Genomic DNA, 16,313 nt, shown 5'->3' on the forward strand with positions numbered 1-16,313 from the left:
AATAATAAACTGTTTCCCACACAAGGGAACCTCAATCAGTTTGGGATGTATTAAGCATCTAGAATGTAAAAAAGAAGTCCAACTTGGAGTCCTATACATGAACGGAAAACAGGCAGAGAAGTTGTCCTTAACTAGTAAAGTGATGCACAACCTGAAGCAAAGATCCTAAATAAATAATCAGGTTTATAACTCCATAACTCTTTCAGGGCTTTCTTCTAGAGCTCTTGCTAAAGACTGCTAAAGACAGTCTTGTATTCAGCACAAAACCAAGTACAGGAGTCCAGTTGCTCCTATGCCTCCCAGCATTTGCTCAAGGGATACAGGACATTGCCTCTGAGGGGATTATTAGAAGATCCAGCCTGCCAAACAAATGAAAGCCAGAAAACTTTAGAAGTGATGACCCCATCTTTGAATCACTATGCAAAATCAGTATTTACAGCTCACCTACTCCAACCAGCCCAGGGCAGCCCAGTACTTAATTATCCTCATCCTTAGAATCTTCTAGCATGTCTGCATTAGATATCTCTCGCTGTAATTCAAATCCACTCCTTCTCCTAATAGCCAAATTAACTATGCCTAACATAGTTCTTTTCCTGAATAATCCTTTCTGTATTGGAAGAGATTAACACAGCCCCCCTCAATGCAGTTTTCTTCAGACTAAACAACCCCAGTCTGCAGGTTACTTTCCCTAAAGGCATACTTTTAGATGGCTGATCATTATAATTGCTTGCAGCTGGACTCTCTCCAGCTACTTCACTTTTCAGAGAGAAGTCCCCGTTCTGCTAAGGAGCTCACAGCACTGAAGGAGAGAACAGATCAATTACATCACAAGCCTAGGAGTTCCTTGCTGTAATGGCTTCTGGCGATGCAAATCAGTTAACCATTCCAAAGCTATTGCTTAGCCTTATGCCTAAGTTTTCCATAAAAATGGGAGTTCAATTCCTGCAGTTACCAGAAAGGGCACTGCAATCCTCCTTCTTTGACCCAGTCATTTCAAGCATATTTTATTGACATATTCAACACTAAATCTGTTTACTGTGAGCTGAAGTTACAATTAAATTAGCTATGCATTCTTCATTTCCTGCGTTAAGATGTATTAATATCACCATTAAATCTAGTGATACCATTTTGGATATTCAGAAAATAATTCCCTATCTTAAATATATTTTTAAATAGTGTTTGGGGATTTATCCAGATGAGAAGTCCTGGATAAATATTACATTACTATCCTGAAGTAATTAAAATAATATTAGTGCAAGATGAAGAGAATTGCAGCAAAGCAAACAGAAAAAACTATAATCATACAGTACTGTTCTGTTGGCTGCTGGTTATTCTCTTTCATCCTATAATAACTATTGAAGGCCTTTTTCATTTTCCTTTTAATGATTGTTAATTTTGTGGTAGACTTCCATTATGTAATACAAATGAGCAATAATTAATTTAATAATTTAATCTGCGATTTTTTGCTTTTAAGGACTTTTAAACAATTTGCTTCAAGCTTTAAAGGGCAGCTCAATTTTCAAATTACAAGATGTATGTAAATTTCAGGGTGGTGTCAATGCTAAAACTCACATTAGCTTGTACCAGGGGAGTAGCTAACCCTGCTCTGAAGTCCTCTATATGAATGCAAAACTCTCTGGGAATTCGTTCAAAAGCTCCTGAATTTTTATTGTTCTATCACTGCTCACTTTTTTTACTGTGAAAGAGAAAAGAATATTTTAAAACATAAGTTCTATGCTTGTCATTCCTTTCCAGTTTGTTAAAAAAACAGGAATACTCTTGGTCCTGTTGGTTATGGCTATTCAAAGAACAATTCATTCTAATCATACCACTTACAAAGGATGAACACAAAAAGCTATAAAATATCTACCACCCAGTCAAGAATCCTGTGACAAATTCACAGCCAAACATAGAACTGCAACTTCATGCTTCATTTGAGGAACCTGACTTTCACTCACCCTGACAAGGTGAGAAAAAAAGTCACTATTCATCCTAACTCTCAAGCAGAGACTGTTTCACTGGCAATTTCCTATCATTCTAATGAAGAAAAAATGGTTATCAAATTTCAGGACATCTTCCCAGCAGCTATCTTTTATCTGTTTTCTTTTTTGTTTACGTGTTTGTTTTTCTATAGAGAATCAGTTAAGAAGTCCACTTCATTTAGGGGGAAAAAAGACTATTACTACCAAAGTAAAAAACTTCAGAAGGAAGACAAATTGTCATTCTTCAGTTTTTCTAAGGTCATTAGCTCTTGAATGTAGGTTCTGTTTTGATTTTCAGTTATGTCTGAAATAGTTTCTGTCTAATATGGGCACTTCTGAAAAACATTTAATGATCTTTTAACATCTGTATTCAGCCTATTTCCTCTTCATCACAAAACTTTTTATATCAATACAACCCGTAACCTTTCAATAGCATAAAATCCCAATTTTATTCCATGTTTCTTGTGTTTTTTGTCTTGTATCCGCTTCTCATTTATTGCAGCCTACTGTTGACTTATCTTTTTAATCTAGAATTGGTCCTTAGCAGACACAATTTTCATATTGACCTAAGACACTAACAGTAGGGAAGAACAAATCCTGAGTTATACTACTTGACCAGTGCTAAGATCAGGACTAGTTTTGTGAAACCTAACTAGTCTAGAAACCATAACAGTCTCTTCTATTTTCAGCTTTATGTAGAATAAAGAAAGATAGCAGTACAATTTTGAGAATAGAAGAACCTAAAATATTTCCGCTTGTCTCCTTTAGTTTTATTTTTAACTTGGGATCAACAATTTTCAGTCAAATGACATGGGTTTGTTTGAGAAAAAGTTTGAACTCTACTGCCTTATTACATGCAGGCAGAAGAACACCCTGCAGGCCATATGATTGTCATATTTTGTTTATAGATATAATCATATTCAGCACTAAGTGCTTTTGTTTTGTATTTCCCTGTACTGTGTTCTTTTGTTAAACACAGGGCTTAGGTTCAGCATTTTAAAAACATCTATCAATTATATAATAGCTACCACAGGAAAAGAAGAGGCTTTCTGACTTCTTTAATGAAATACAGTGGCCTACAGCAAAGCTTGAAACTTATTTAATGCAGTTATGGAAAACATCAGAAGTTTTTTGAGTCATTTTCTTTTACCATGTCACAAGAAAGGGAACTAATGGATTTTGAATCTGTAACTTTCAAAAATAATTGACTAATTTCAGTGTTGATGGATTCCTTCAGTATTAGATACAAGACATGAGGCCTAGAAAAGAAGAGAAATCAAATACTGATTCAAATCTCTTTATGATCTGGCTGCCTTAAGGGAAGCTCACTGTCAGTGCGAGGTTGCCAATTTTTACTAGTTCACCAATCACTGTGCTTAAGGCTGATGGTGGTTATGGCTGTCTCTCTGATAGTTCATCACATCAGTGTAATTTTAATTTATAGTTTTCGTCATAAATCAAGATTATTATGGAAAAATGGATGCCCCTGAGTCATTTATATCCTCCGTGCATACACTCCATAAATGTGAAAGCTTATGCATCTTATTATTTCTAAGAGAATGTTAGAAATCTGTTATTGTAAAATCTCCTTTTTATTTTAACAGAACTCTTGTGCTCCAGTGAAAAACAAAACAAAACAAGACACAAAAATCCCAAACAACAAAACAAATACAAGTGAATTCTGTCTTTAAAATTCATGTTTTCACTTGAAACACAGAATCAGAGAAAGGCAGAGCATTCAAAGCAACCTGAAAGATCGTCTAGTTCCAGCCCCTCTGCTGTGAGCAGGGTCACCTTTCACTAGATCAGGTTGCTGAGAACCCATCCAACCCAGCCTCAAACAGCTCCGAGGAAACATGCAGGGGTTTTATATGCTTTGGATTTTTCTTAAGGAGTAGTATCACACAAGTTGATATCCACTTCAGCATTTTAACTGCATCAGCTAAATGTGTGATTTTGAAATCACCCATAATTGTGTCTGCCTGAGGACTCATCAGAAGACCAAAATCACTAACTTGGAAGAATATGGATTTAGATCTACATATTTCTTTCATATTGGGGTCTTTAAACACAGATTTTGGTAGATCCAAACAATGTATAAGCTTGAAATGCAATCTTAGATTGTTTCAAATTGTATCTTAAAAATATCGCCTTTTTTTTTTTAATCAAATATTAGATTTTAAAATTCTTTAACATTTCAACTTTTCTTTTTCCAACTGGTACTTAGCTTTAAAAACAGTATTTTTAAAGGCATTCAGAGCATGTTAAAATAAATGTTCAGAGAAAAAAAGAAATTAACCAAACCAAACTGAATGGGTTTCTAAGGAAAGGAACTCAGGAAGTCATTATTAAAACTTTAGGGCTGGGACTATTTCCATCCACTGCCACTGACAAAAGCCACCAGTCAACATCTGTGTCTAGCCCTTACAACAGCACATGCTATACAGAACAGAGTTTCTAAGGGTGAATTCATTATTAATCATAAAAGGAACTTGATTCAAATTATAAGTGCAATGAAAAGCAAGCTTGTTTCTAACAACTTTACTTGAACAGATATTACATGGTTGAGAGCTCAAATTTGCTAAACCCACACATTTGTAGAGAACTTTTACATATGACCTGGTATGCAAAATGCTGTTGCAATATTAATAAAACATAACTTTTGCAAGAAAAGCTACCTTTGCCTGGATTTTTATTCATCATAAAAACTAGATTTTTTTTTTGGAAGAAAGCATTTTAACTATCAGACTTCCCTGAAAATTAAGTTAACTTTTTTCTACTGATAAAGAAAAGAAAATTATGAAATAAACAGAAAACACTGACAGTTAATGTATCATCAATGAGCAGAAGTTCTAAGGCAGTTATTTCTTTCATTCCTTGAAAATCATACTAAAAGTTTGAAAGGTCTGGTTGTTTCCAGTATATTCAGATCACTTAAAGTCAGGAACCCTTGGAGAGTAAAAGGACTTTACTAAAACAGGTGTACTTTTACATGGTCAGAATCATCAGACAGTCAGGTTCTTTGAGATTATTGTTGGACATTTCTAAATATTTGCTTTCAGGGTTTCCTTGTGTCTGTCAAAGACTGAGATACCTTATTCAAACTCAATAATCATGCAAAAATTTTAATTTGGAAGATCATTAATGCTTCTTAATTTAATTTATCTACTGTTTCAGCATTGTGATGCATTTGTTTTGTAAGTATTACAAGAGTAGGACTGATCAGTAGTCATGAAGTGCCTGTATCTGGAAGCTATAGTTGCTTCAGAGGAAATTTAAAAGGTCAGTTAGCCTAAAGGAGAGCATTAATACTACTGAAGTCTCCATGAAGAAACCAGCATCAGAGCTAGAAGGGTCTCTGCAGCTGGTGAAGCCTGCTGAGAAAGAGCCCCTTAGGGAGGGTGATGCAGAGTCTTTATCCAGCCAGTCAGCACTTCCTGCCCAAAGGGAAAACCAGCACTGCAACGAGAAAGGAACAAGTCTGAAGCTTGACAAGGACCCTGCAGAGTCAGTGAAACTTTGAGGAGCCAGAGACATCAGCAGAGCAACCCTGAATTCTGCAGGTGGTGGCCAGAGATAGACTGGGGCTAGCTACCAGGTGAGAAGACACAGCCCAGACAACAAACCTGCAGCAAAAATATGATCTAAATTAGCAAAAAGCATCTTAAGGAAAAGGAAAAGTAGTGGGAATGAGGAAATCGGAAATAGAAAAGGGAAACCTTTCGATTAAGTTATTTAGATGGAAGATATGTTCTAGTTTGTCTTACAATAATTTTTCCAAGGGTTGAACTGTACTAAAAACCTGATACTTTCAAGATTTATTTTTCTGACAGGGAAAATAAACAGATTAATAAAAAAGATAAATTTTCTGAAGCACAATACCAGCTGCATAGATGAACATAATCATAAACACATCATAGCTACAACATGTTAACACACAATTTGAGGAAGAAATATCTGTAAAAACAGGGTAGAGGTATCTACAGAGGATATCTAGCTTACAAATAGTCACTAAAAATCATAGTTACACATGTCTTCATTAAAATTAAACTAGAGGAGAAAGAGTACGGGGGGAAAGTATTATATTTTAAAAGCGTCTCCTTTAAAGAGCAGCAGGGTAAAAATTGTTCTGCCATCTTAATACTGCTTCACTTTCAATAAATATAGATGTTTTCACGGAAACTAATGAAAACATCCACTGTGTTCCCTATGATTCATTGGCAATCAAAAGCACTTCCTAATTTGCAATATGATGATCTGGAGTATTGACAATCATTCAAAATGATTGCTCGGTTTTAATATATTTTGTCTAGTGAGAGGAGGCAACAGCTTTGCCATAGCAGATCATCATCTGTCATAACTGCCATCAGCACCTGCTAAGAGTTTAGTGAGTGTGCAGGAGGAGCCAGCCCTGTGTGCCTGCTCACACCCTGGCCCGTGAGAGCAGGGGGTGGTGGAGCAAGAGCAGGACCCTCACACAAGGCTGGGAGCAGAACCTTGCACTGCAGGGCACTGTGCCAACCCACCCATGTAGGGGGATAGAATATAAGAAAAAAAAGAGAGCGTAGAAAGTAATCTTACCCCTAAGGAGCTGCAGCGGGGCCAATTAGCAAAGATTAGGAACAGGCCTGACTTCAACAGGCCACAGCTGTAACCAATGAGAAGAAGAGGGCTATAAAAGAGTGGGTTGGCTGGTTGAGAAGGGAATTGGATTTAGTTGGCTACTTTGTGAAGAAGAAAGAGTTGGTGCTGTGAGGAGTACTGCCCACAAGAAACACCAAAAAGATGTGAAACTTTTGTGATAAGGAGACAACAGTATGGAACCCCTGCAATTAGATGACAACGCAGCCATATCTTCACAACTTCACATACTGGACAGAGCCTGCCTGAGAGCTGGAAAAACCAGTTGTATCCAGCACGTGAGCTCATGGTGGTGGAAAAAGAGAGCCAAACAACATTCAACACATCCTTAACTAATGAGAGATAATGAGGGCATCCTTAGATAAATCCTTTCCTGTCAGATTTGTGGTCAATGTGGTTAGCACAATGTGGTTTCAGTAGTATGAGTACCCATCAATCCAATCATATTTCAGAGTTCCCTTGAGTGCATATACATGAGGCAGAAATAATGGGACTGAAAAATTACAGGCGTAATGAAAAATTTAGATGTCTAGGGGGATATAGAAAAAGACAGATCATAATGAAACTAAAACTGAAGCAAAATTTTCAGTATCTTCTTTGATATTACTATATAACTGTTATGTTAGTACTAGAATTTGTGCAAAATGTGTGCATCAGTTTTTGAGTTAATTTAATAAATACTAACTTCTCAGAAAAATGTAGCAATTATCAAAATATGGAATGTATTCCATAATAGTTATGATAAGAATCTAACTGTAGCCTTTTCCAGAAATTAATGTTTATTATTAAACTTGTTTAACCATTTTTTTTCCTTTCATGCCCTCCAACACACAGATATTTAGGTTAGTGAAGGGAAATAACACTGCCTCACAATCTGCAACACACAGCTTCTGTTGGTAGGATTTTTTTCTATTTGGCCAGATTAACTAAATAAATGAGTCCCTGACAAGTAGTTACAGATATTAAATTGTAGATATGCTAAAGTGGTTTAACAGCTGTGGATCAAAATGGGGAGCTATCATATGTGTTATTGTGGATAGCACTCAGATAATTATTGCAAAATAGTCTGATCAGGAGAATAATTTGTAAATATTTACTACACTGTCTTTGTGACTCTTCATCAGGAACCTCTCACATGGAAAACCACAGATATTCGAAACTTTCTCTTTGTGGTTTTATTGAATTCACTTCATGAACTTCCTTTGGTGTACCTAGTCATCAATTCACACTGTTGCCCTTCTCATCAGCCTTTAGCAAAACAACATTGGTATTTGCAGAGGTACCCAAACAGCTAACACAAGTATATTGCATATCTAATAAGGAAAGAGATTAAATTCATTTTTCTTCTTCTCTCTTTACATGAAGACATCTTCTTCCAGAAAGTATTTTGGACCCAAAAATTTCTGAAATTAAACCTTGATGCCTATTTGTCACACAAATCTATGTAATATATCCTCTGAATTTTGTTAGGACAGCAATTTTCAACCCAAATATAATTCCAAGCACAGATGGAATTTAACTACCCCAAAACTTGCAAAAGAGATTAAGACAGCAATTAAAAACACCATCTAAAGATGGGTAAATTGTGGTTTTTCATTCCTTCTGTTATGAAGTAATCAGGGACAATACAAATCCTAATTATTCATGTAGAAAAACACCTAAGTCTCCCTTTATATTCAAGGAATATTTTTATTGCAGTAGTTCATCATCCCTATGTTTTAACCAAATCAGAAGTGGTTAGAATTCAAACTTGTCTTTTATGAAATACATTTCCATCCTCTTATATTATTTGAAATACCTGGGCAATTTACCTGCCCCCATACCTTTTTTTAAAGGAAAAGTTATTATTTACTTCCCTACTTTATTAATCTCTCTGAGGAATAACAGATATAAAATGATTTGAAAATATCATCTGAAGGAGCTGATAACTACACAACCCATCTGACTTAAAAATATAAACAATTTTATTCAGGCTATTGTGCAAGCTTTTACTGCCTTCTCAAGAACAGAGGGGTAGTGCTTTGTTCTGCCAACTGACAGAGAATAAATAATATTTTTTAAGTGTTTAAAATAATTTAATACTCAAATGAGTATTCTCCAATGTCAGTATCATAATCCGATTGGTAGAACCATAGAATCATTTAGGTTGAAAAGAAACGTAAGATCATCAAGTCTAACCATTGGCCTGACATGGCCAAATCCACCACTGAAGCATGTCCCTAAAGGCCACATCTACATATCTTTTAAATACCCCCAGTGATGGCGACCACTTCCCTGGGCAACCTGTTCCAATGCTTGATCACCCTTTCAATGATGAAATTTTTTTCTAATGTCTGATCTAAACCTCCCCTGGTGCAACTTCCAGTAGTTTCCCCTGTCCCATCACTTCTTTCTTTCAGGTAGTTGTAGAGAGCCGGAAATTCTCCCCTGAGGCTCATTTTCTACCTAACAAAATAACTGAGTCTCATTTTCTACCTAACAAAATAACTGAGCCCAGTTCCCTCATTCAGTTCTCACAAGACCTGTGCTATAGACCCTTCACTATCTTCATTGCCCTTTTCTGGACATGCCCCAACCCCTCAATGTCTTGTAGTATTCAAGGGGAACTTTATTGGTCTCTACAACTACTTGAAAGAAAGTTGTAGACAGGTGGAGGTCAGTCTTTTCTCACAGGGTGATAGAAATGGTTTCAAGTTGTGCCAGGACAGGTTTAGATTTCATAATAGGAAAAAAATCTTCCATTGTAAGGGTGATCAAGCAATGGAATAGGCTGCCCAGGGAAGTGATGGAATCAACATCCCTGAAGATATTTAAAAGACTTGTAGATGTGGCCTTGGGGACATGGTTTAGTGGTGGTCCAAGCAGTGTTTGATTGATAGTTGCACTCAACAACCTTAGATGTTTATGCCAACCTTGATGATTCTATGATTCTATCAGCTGCAGCCTCTCCAGGGCCAAGTACAGAGGAACAGTTACTGCCCTGGTCCTGCTAGCCTCACTATTTCTGATACAGCCAAGATGCCATTGGCCTTCTTGGCTGCCTGAGCACACTCCAGCTCCTGATCAGCTGTGTCAACCAACATTCCCAGGACCTTTTCTGCTGGGCAGTTTTCCAGCCACTTTGCCCCTAGACTGTTTGGGTTGCTGTGACCCAAGGGTAGGACTCACCCCTTCACCTCGTTGAACCTCATGTAATTGGCCATGGCAATCAACCAGCCTGTCCTCAGTGCTCTGCAGAGCCTTCCTACTCTGCAGCAGATCAACACTTCTGCTCAACTTGGGTCTTGTCTGCAAATTTACTGAGGGTGCACATGATCACCTTGTCCAGATCATTGATGAAAACATTAAACAGGACCCAGTACTGACCCCAGGAGAGCACCACTTGTCACCAGCTGCTAACTGGATGTAACTCCATTCACTATCATCTCTGGATGGCTCATCCCTCCAGCCAGTGCTTTACCCAGTGAACAGTGCGCCTATCCAAGCCATGAGCATCCAGTTTCAGCAAGACAATACTAAGGGAAACAGTGTACTTACGTTTAGATGAAGTTGATTGCTCCACTGACCGATTACTTTGTATTCTGTACTCTTATTGGTGATTTGATACTGAAAAATATCATAGCGTCCAGGAGCATCTCCATTTTCATTGAAAACAACAGGTGTTCCAGCACTCCCTGAAAAAAATATTAAAAGCAATAAATACCTTTAAAGGGATTTTAAAAATACACATTAAGGAAAAAATTCTAATTAGAAATTGAACAGGTTCTTCATAATGCAAATATAGTATGATAATACATTCAAAAACCTCCCCAAAACAAAATGTATTATATTATCATCGTCACAAAATCTACCCTATGAGTCTATGAAAATAATTTTAAAATATAATCCTTTGCTGTCTTTTTCTCTGGTTGTTTGGTTGAGGGTGTTTTTTATGTGTGTTATAGAACATTAGGAAATTCTAGGATAAAACAGAAATGAAGACATTTCTTTTGACATGAAGAAAGACAATATTTCACTTTAGGATGTGTATACTTGTCAGTAGGCAAAAAATAGCAATCTTGTCATGAACTACATTAAAAATTTCCCAGTTAAGTACAAAAATGTTGTTAATATCCTCAACTTAGGAGCCAATACTCATAAAATACCTTGAGATGCAAATGGTTAAATTGTGTCAAAGTAAGTATGCTGCTTCTAACACTGACCACCTATGAAAAAATATTTTATCAAAATAAATTAAGTACATCAGCTGTGCTTGTTGCTCTCTCCTCTATACATGACACTGCCTGACAGAAAAGGCCATTGCTGAAGCTGTCAAAGTTATAAATTGACACTGTTCTTACTCGATCAACAAAATGTTCAAAGATTGAAAACTACACATCTACCTTGGCAACCAGACCAGCCAAATTAGAACACATTTTGATGGATTCCCTCAAGGTGACATCAAGGACCTGCACTCCTGCAGAGACCTTTCAAAAGCTACTCCCCTTCCCCAAATTTTTATTTATGGGTGAATCATATTTACCGTTGAGGTCCATTGAAGAAAAATCCAAGTATGCTAATGTTCTATTTCAGTGACTGGAGATGAAATTTATCTTTACTGGGGGAAAAACCCAAACCACCAAAAAATGCCCCCACAATGTTTTCATGTTTCTCCATGTAAACACCCAAGAAAAGAATAGCCAGTTCACAGTAAATTCCTATGCTATAACATGTGTTAATGTACCACGTAGAGTCACTAAGTCCACTGTGAATGGTTTCCAGAGAATGAAAAAAAAAAAGTTTGAAATTCTGGGTACCTATCAAGCAGAAATAAACTAGTAGAATAGGAGCAGTCTACACACTCCAAGATTTCAACATAAATTCTTCTTGTCTGTCTGTCTGTCTCTCTCCCATAAAGTATTTTGTTCTCTAAAGCATTTTGTTTTGTATAACAGCTTTCATATAAAATTGATATCCAGTGAAATAAACAGTATTTTGAGAGTGACAAGTGGCACATTAAATACTGTGCCAATTTCACAGTTCTGCCAGAAAAATTCTGGCTGCAAAAATTGGACGTGAGCAACCATGGAAGAAGAGTATCAAAAATTATGTGTGGTAAAGACTTAAGACCCCATGAAGATAGAAGAAACTCTACAGAAAATTTTGGAAAGCTCTTCATGCTTTACTCCCAATTATTTTGACAGAATGAAGGGCAAGAAAAATCCCAGTCTACAATCTTTCAAGCAATGAAATTATTCTTCACTGCTCACACTGCAGGTTGATGCAATAAATTTTTTCCACCCAACAAACACATACTCAGCTGTTGTTGGTTCATAGCTATGGAGGTAGCCTTCAAAACATTACTGTACAGTAACAATAGAATTCATCTTTCCACTCAGCAGCATTTGAAGACCTCATGGAAAAACAGTCATTTTTATGAACAGATAGGAAATGTTCTTGGTATACCTTAAGACCAATTGGAACTTAAAACATTATAATGCTCAGCAATGAGATTGTGAGCTTATAATATATGGCTGGCTTTAGAAAGATCTTCTGGTGGTTTTAGTTGGGATAAGTTGATTTTTTTCATAGTGGGTCGGGGCTCTGATTTGGATTTGTGCTAAAAACTGTTGGCAGCACAGGGAGTTTTTAGCTATTTCTGAGCAACATTTACAGAGTCAAGGTGTTTTCTGCTTTTCATCCCACTCCACCACTGGGGAGGCTGGGGATGCATAAGGAGTTGGGAGGGGACCAATCAGGACAGATGACCCCAACTGACTCAAGGCATATTGTTCATTTCATTCTCTACCATAAAACATCATGTTTAGCATATAAACCTGGAGAAGAAGACGGAAGAAGGAGACATTTGGGGAGATGGCATTAAGTCACTCACTCTATGTATGATGCTTTCCTGGGGATGACTGAACACCTGCATGTGGTGAATGAAGTCCTTTTGCTTGGTTTATGTGTGCAGCTTTTGCTTCACTTATTAAACTGTCTTTATCTCAACCCATCTATTTTCTCAATTTTACCCTTCCAGTTCTCTCCCAGTCCAGCTGGTTGAGGAAGGATCGAGCCTGTGTGACGCTCAGCTGCAGGGGTTAATCCACAACACATAAAGTGACTGACTAGTCCAAACCAGAACTACCTTTCTTTTTTGGTGTAGTGCTGTTCTCAGCTAGAGCACAACAGCATCTCATGCTGAGCACCACAATCAACAGGGACATAGCAACTCGCTAAATTCAGCAGCCTCTCCAACTGAGTCCAGCAAGATTTTTCCCATGAGGCAAAAGTCAAACAACCTTTGTCAAGTTAATAAAACCAGGCTTGCTAAAAGCTGGAATAAGTCACAGAAGATTTACACTCTCTAACACTGAGAAAAAAACACTATCCCTTTGTTAAACAGCAGATTTTAGAAAGTACAGTAACAGCCACAGTGCCTGCTCTAAAGTATATTTGATTGTGTTTTAGCAATGCTGCCATAACTTGTATATTCTGTTAACAAGGAAACTATTGCTTTAATCCATGTCTTATTATATTCACATTCCATTGTGGAATAAAACATTTAATGAACTATAACTAGGAGGTATGCATGACTGGATTGTGCTAATAAACCATTAGCTGCATAACCAGGAAAGCAAAGTTAAAGGCTTTTGAAGAAAACCTGTGGATTTTACCAGTGGTTTCCAAAATAATGACTGCAAGATGGTAGCAGAAGTCTTGAAAGTGTAAGGACAAAATGAAAGTGTAAGACAAACTAGATGCCTCAAGGTTATAAACAAACTACCAATGGTTAATTAATATTCTTTAAAAATGTTAACCTCATCTGAAGAAAAATATACCCTGGTGAATGATCTGAATGAAGAGTGGACACGAGAATGGATAGTCCTCAAATTGAAAAGGTTTTCTAAGAAAATATATTTTGTTGGATAGTCCATCAAATTAAAGTGCATACTTCTGTGGAAAAACTGATTTATGCTGTAGAGAGGACAGATAATAAACCATGTGGAGAAACACTGTAGTTGACCATAACAACTAATCCCATGTGAGGAGGCAAACTTGGATTCAGTATATGGCACTCGAACAAATGCCGTGGAAGTATACAAGTGTCTCTTTTTGTGACAACCTGATATGCAGAACTGAGCACTCTTGGTATCTGGTACTGCCACATGGACTCTATAATTGCCATTGCAGGGAATTGCATCATAATTCAAGTTTAAGACAGAATTTAAATGCTCCTCTTGTTAATCATTGAGGTCTACCTGCAAAATTTAAATTTAACACACTGTAGAGAGGAAGTAACACAGAATAAAACAAAGACCTGAGGTAGTGAGCCAGGACTACATAAATTCCAGCTTAGATAAAAAGTACTTTGGGAAACCACAACAAACTGTTCTTGAGTAGTGTATTTATACTAGAGAATGAACCTGGCTGCCTTCATTTGGGAACCACATTCATTGGAAACCATCATAGGAAAAATGCTACTTTTGCTTAGGATAAATGTTTCTGTATTGCTAGTTTAGACCTCCACAGAGAACAGAGAAAGCAGGGTACTTTTTTAGAAACAATTTCACTGATTCAAATTTTAAAAATATTTTAAAGGAATCATTTAATAAAGCAATTATTTAATCATTTAATCATTTTAAAGCAATCATTTAATATTTTTAAAGCAATCATTAAATTGATCATTAATAAATGATCAATTTAATCATTTAAAGAGAAAGGAGGGAACTATGTCTTCAAGCCTTTTCATATTTTATTCTACATGTAGTTCTGTTGCCTGTGTAATTTTAGTTCATGAATGACTTAGGTAATTGTATTCAATCTGTCACCAATTTAACTAAATTTTTAAGTTATTCTGGATGTCCAGAAGAAAAGTACCTGGTAGAATTTCCAGACTACATAATAAGCTTGGCTAACTATGGAAAATCATGTGTGAGCTTTTACATTCGTCATCTCTCCTTCATACCAATATTTTTCAGTTTGGTTTGGGCTGGGCTGGGGTTTTTTAATATAAAGCCATAATTACTAACTTATCTTGAGATCTGTTTCAGAAGTATCTCTTTGCTGAGCAAAGGACTTATTTATAATTTTTAGGTATAAAGTATTCAGTACTCTGGTACTGAAAGAAATTCTCCCTCCTCCTTCCTACTTTGCAGCAATCATCATTAAAGAACACTGGGTGTTAAATTAGCACCTCAGCTAGACATTTCAGAGTGTTTCTGTGACCTCAGCTGTTTATGAGCCTTTCAAAATGCAGGTTGAAATAGCCAGAAAAATTATTTGAGAAGAAAAAATGGTAAAATGGATGACGTTTTTAAATCTGATTCAAGGCTGTGATGAACCCTTTTGAATTTTCAGCGCCTTACATAGATATCAAGGAGGACCCTTTCTGATAAGCAACTGTTGTATTACAGTTCCTTTGTGCACTGGACTTGAAAATTCACATTCTTCTGAAGAAATCTTTAAACATGTACCCTGATATTCTTGAGATGCTGATGCTGCTCAGCAACTATCTAATCCTTCATGTGCCTAGTTTGTCAAATTACATTTCAAATGATTCTAAAATATCTACTCTTGTACTGTAGACCATAATATTAGATCCCTGTGAGATTACATCATGCACTTTGCTAATGCCTTCCACTGAAATTCTCTTTGCATTTCATGAAGTGGAAAAGAAGTAGCTTTACTTGTAAACCACCAGTTCATGTGTAGTACTGGCCAAGTGCATATAGAAATGATTAATATATAAAAGTTCCTAAATTAAGAGCAGCACTAGCCTTTTTTTAAAAAAACCTTTTAAATTAAATCAACACACTTGGATTCCTCTGATACGAAATTCTTTTAATCTTTTTTTATGATGAGGCCCTGTTACTTCAGCACAAAAGTGTAGAAAAGTGGTTGTGCTGATAAGTCTCACAACTGCCATTTACAGAATGCCATTTACAACTCTCGTGGAGCAGATTTCATCATAAAGCGTGATACCAGATACAAATCTTTTATTTATGAAATCATATGTCTCTGGATTTATATTAATTTTTTTTTTTTAATTTGAAAATAAATTTACTTAAGCTGAGTCTTCATCCTTTGAGCTGTTTCACATAAACTACTTTATCTGCTATGAATCTAAAGAAGGAAACCTGGATTCAATGGTAGATTTAGGAGAATGGAAGTCAAGCAGCTATGTAGTGCACTATAATACAATTAACTCTTAACTGTCTCTTAATTAACTATACACCATCTCTTAGCATTCAGCTTTATGGAAAAGCTTCTCAGATTTATATGATTAACTCTTGTTTTATTAATTCATGCAAATAATTTCAAGTATTAGAATTAAGGGTTCAGATTTTTTTTTAATGATCATTTCATTCTAAGAAGGTTTTTAAAGGAAAAAGTACTACAGAGATGTACATTAATTAAATTGTTCTCAGAAAAGTAAAAAGAGAGAGAATAACCATTTGAACTTTCAGTACCAAAAGTTTCCAGAGAAGAAAAATGCATAAAGAAAAATCAAGCAAGATGTTAGTCAATGAGACAAATGAAATAGAAGGTTGAAATGGAATAAATGGAAAGAGTAAATGCAGGCTGTTATAATGATTAATAGGAAAAAAAACCTGAAAATTATAAACAACTAATCAGAAAATTATAAACAACTAGCAAAAGTAAATTTGTGAATGTCAGGCTGCCAGAGAAAGAATATAAAGTGTACCA

The 16,313-nt window shown here is 36.1% G+C and overlaps 1 protein-coding gene across 1 annotated transcript in view; it reads right to left on the reverse strand.

The window, feature by feature from the left end:
- GRM8 (glutamate metabotropic receptor 8) overlaps window positions 1-16,313 on the reverse strand; it is a 314,925-nt gene that overhangs the window by 55,665 nt on the left and 242,947 nt on the right. The window contains exon 8 of the mRNA XM_005420915.2: window positions 10,161-10,297. Coding sequence (XP_005420972.1) covers window positions 10,161-10,297 — 137 coding nt within the window. The remainder of the gene's footprint in view (window positions 1-10,160; window positions 10,298-16,313) is intronic.

The sequence above is a fragment of the Geospiza fortis genome, unplaced genomic scaffold, assembly GCF_000277835.1.
Source record: "Geospiza fortis unplaced genomic scaffold, GeoFor_1.0 scaffold195, whole genome shotgun sequence".
Taxonomy (NCBI): domain Eukaryota; kingdom Metazoa; phylum Chordata; class Aves; order Passeriformes; family Thraupidae; genus Geospiza; species Geospiza fortis.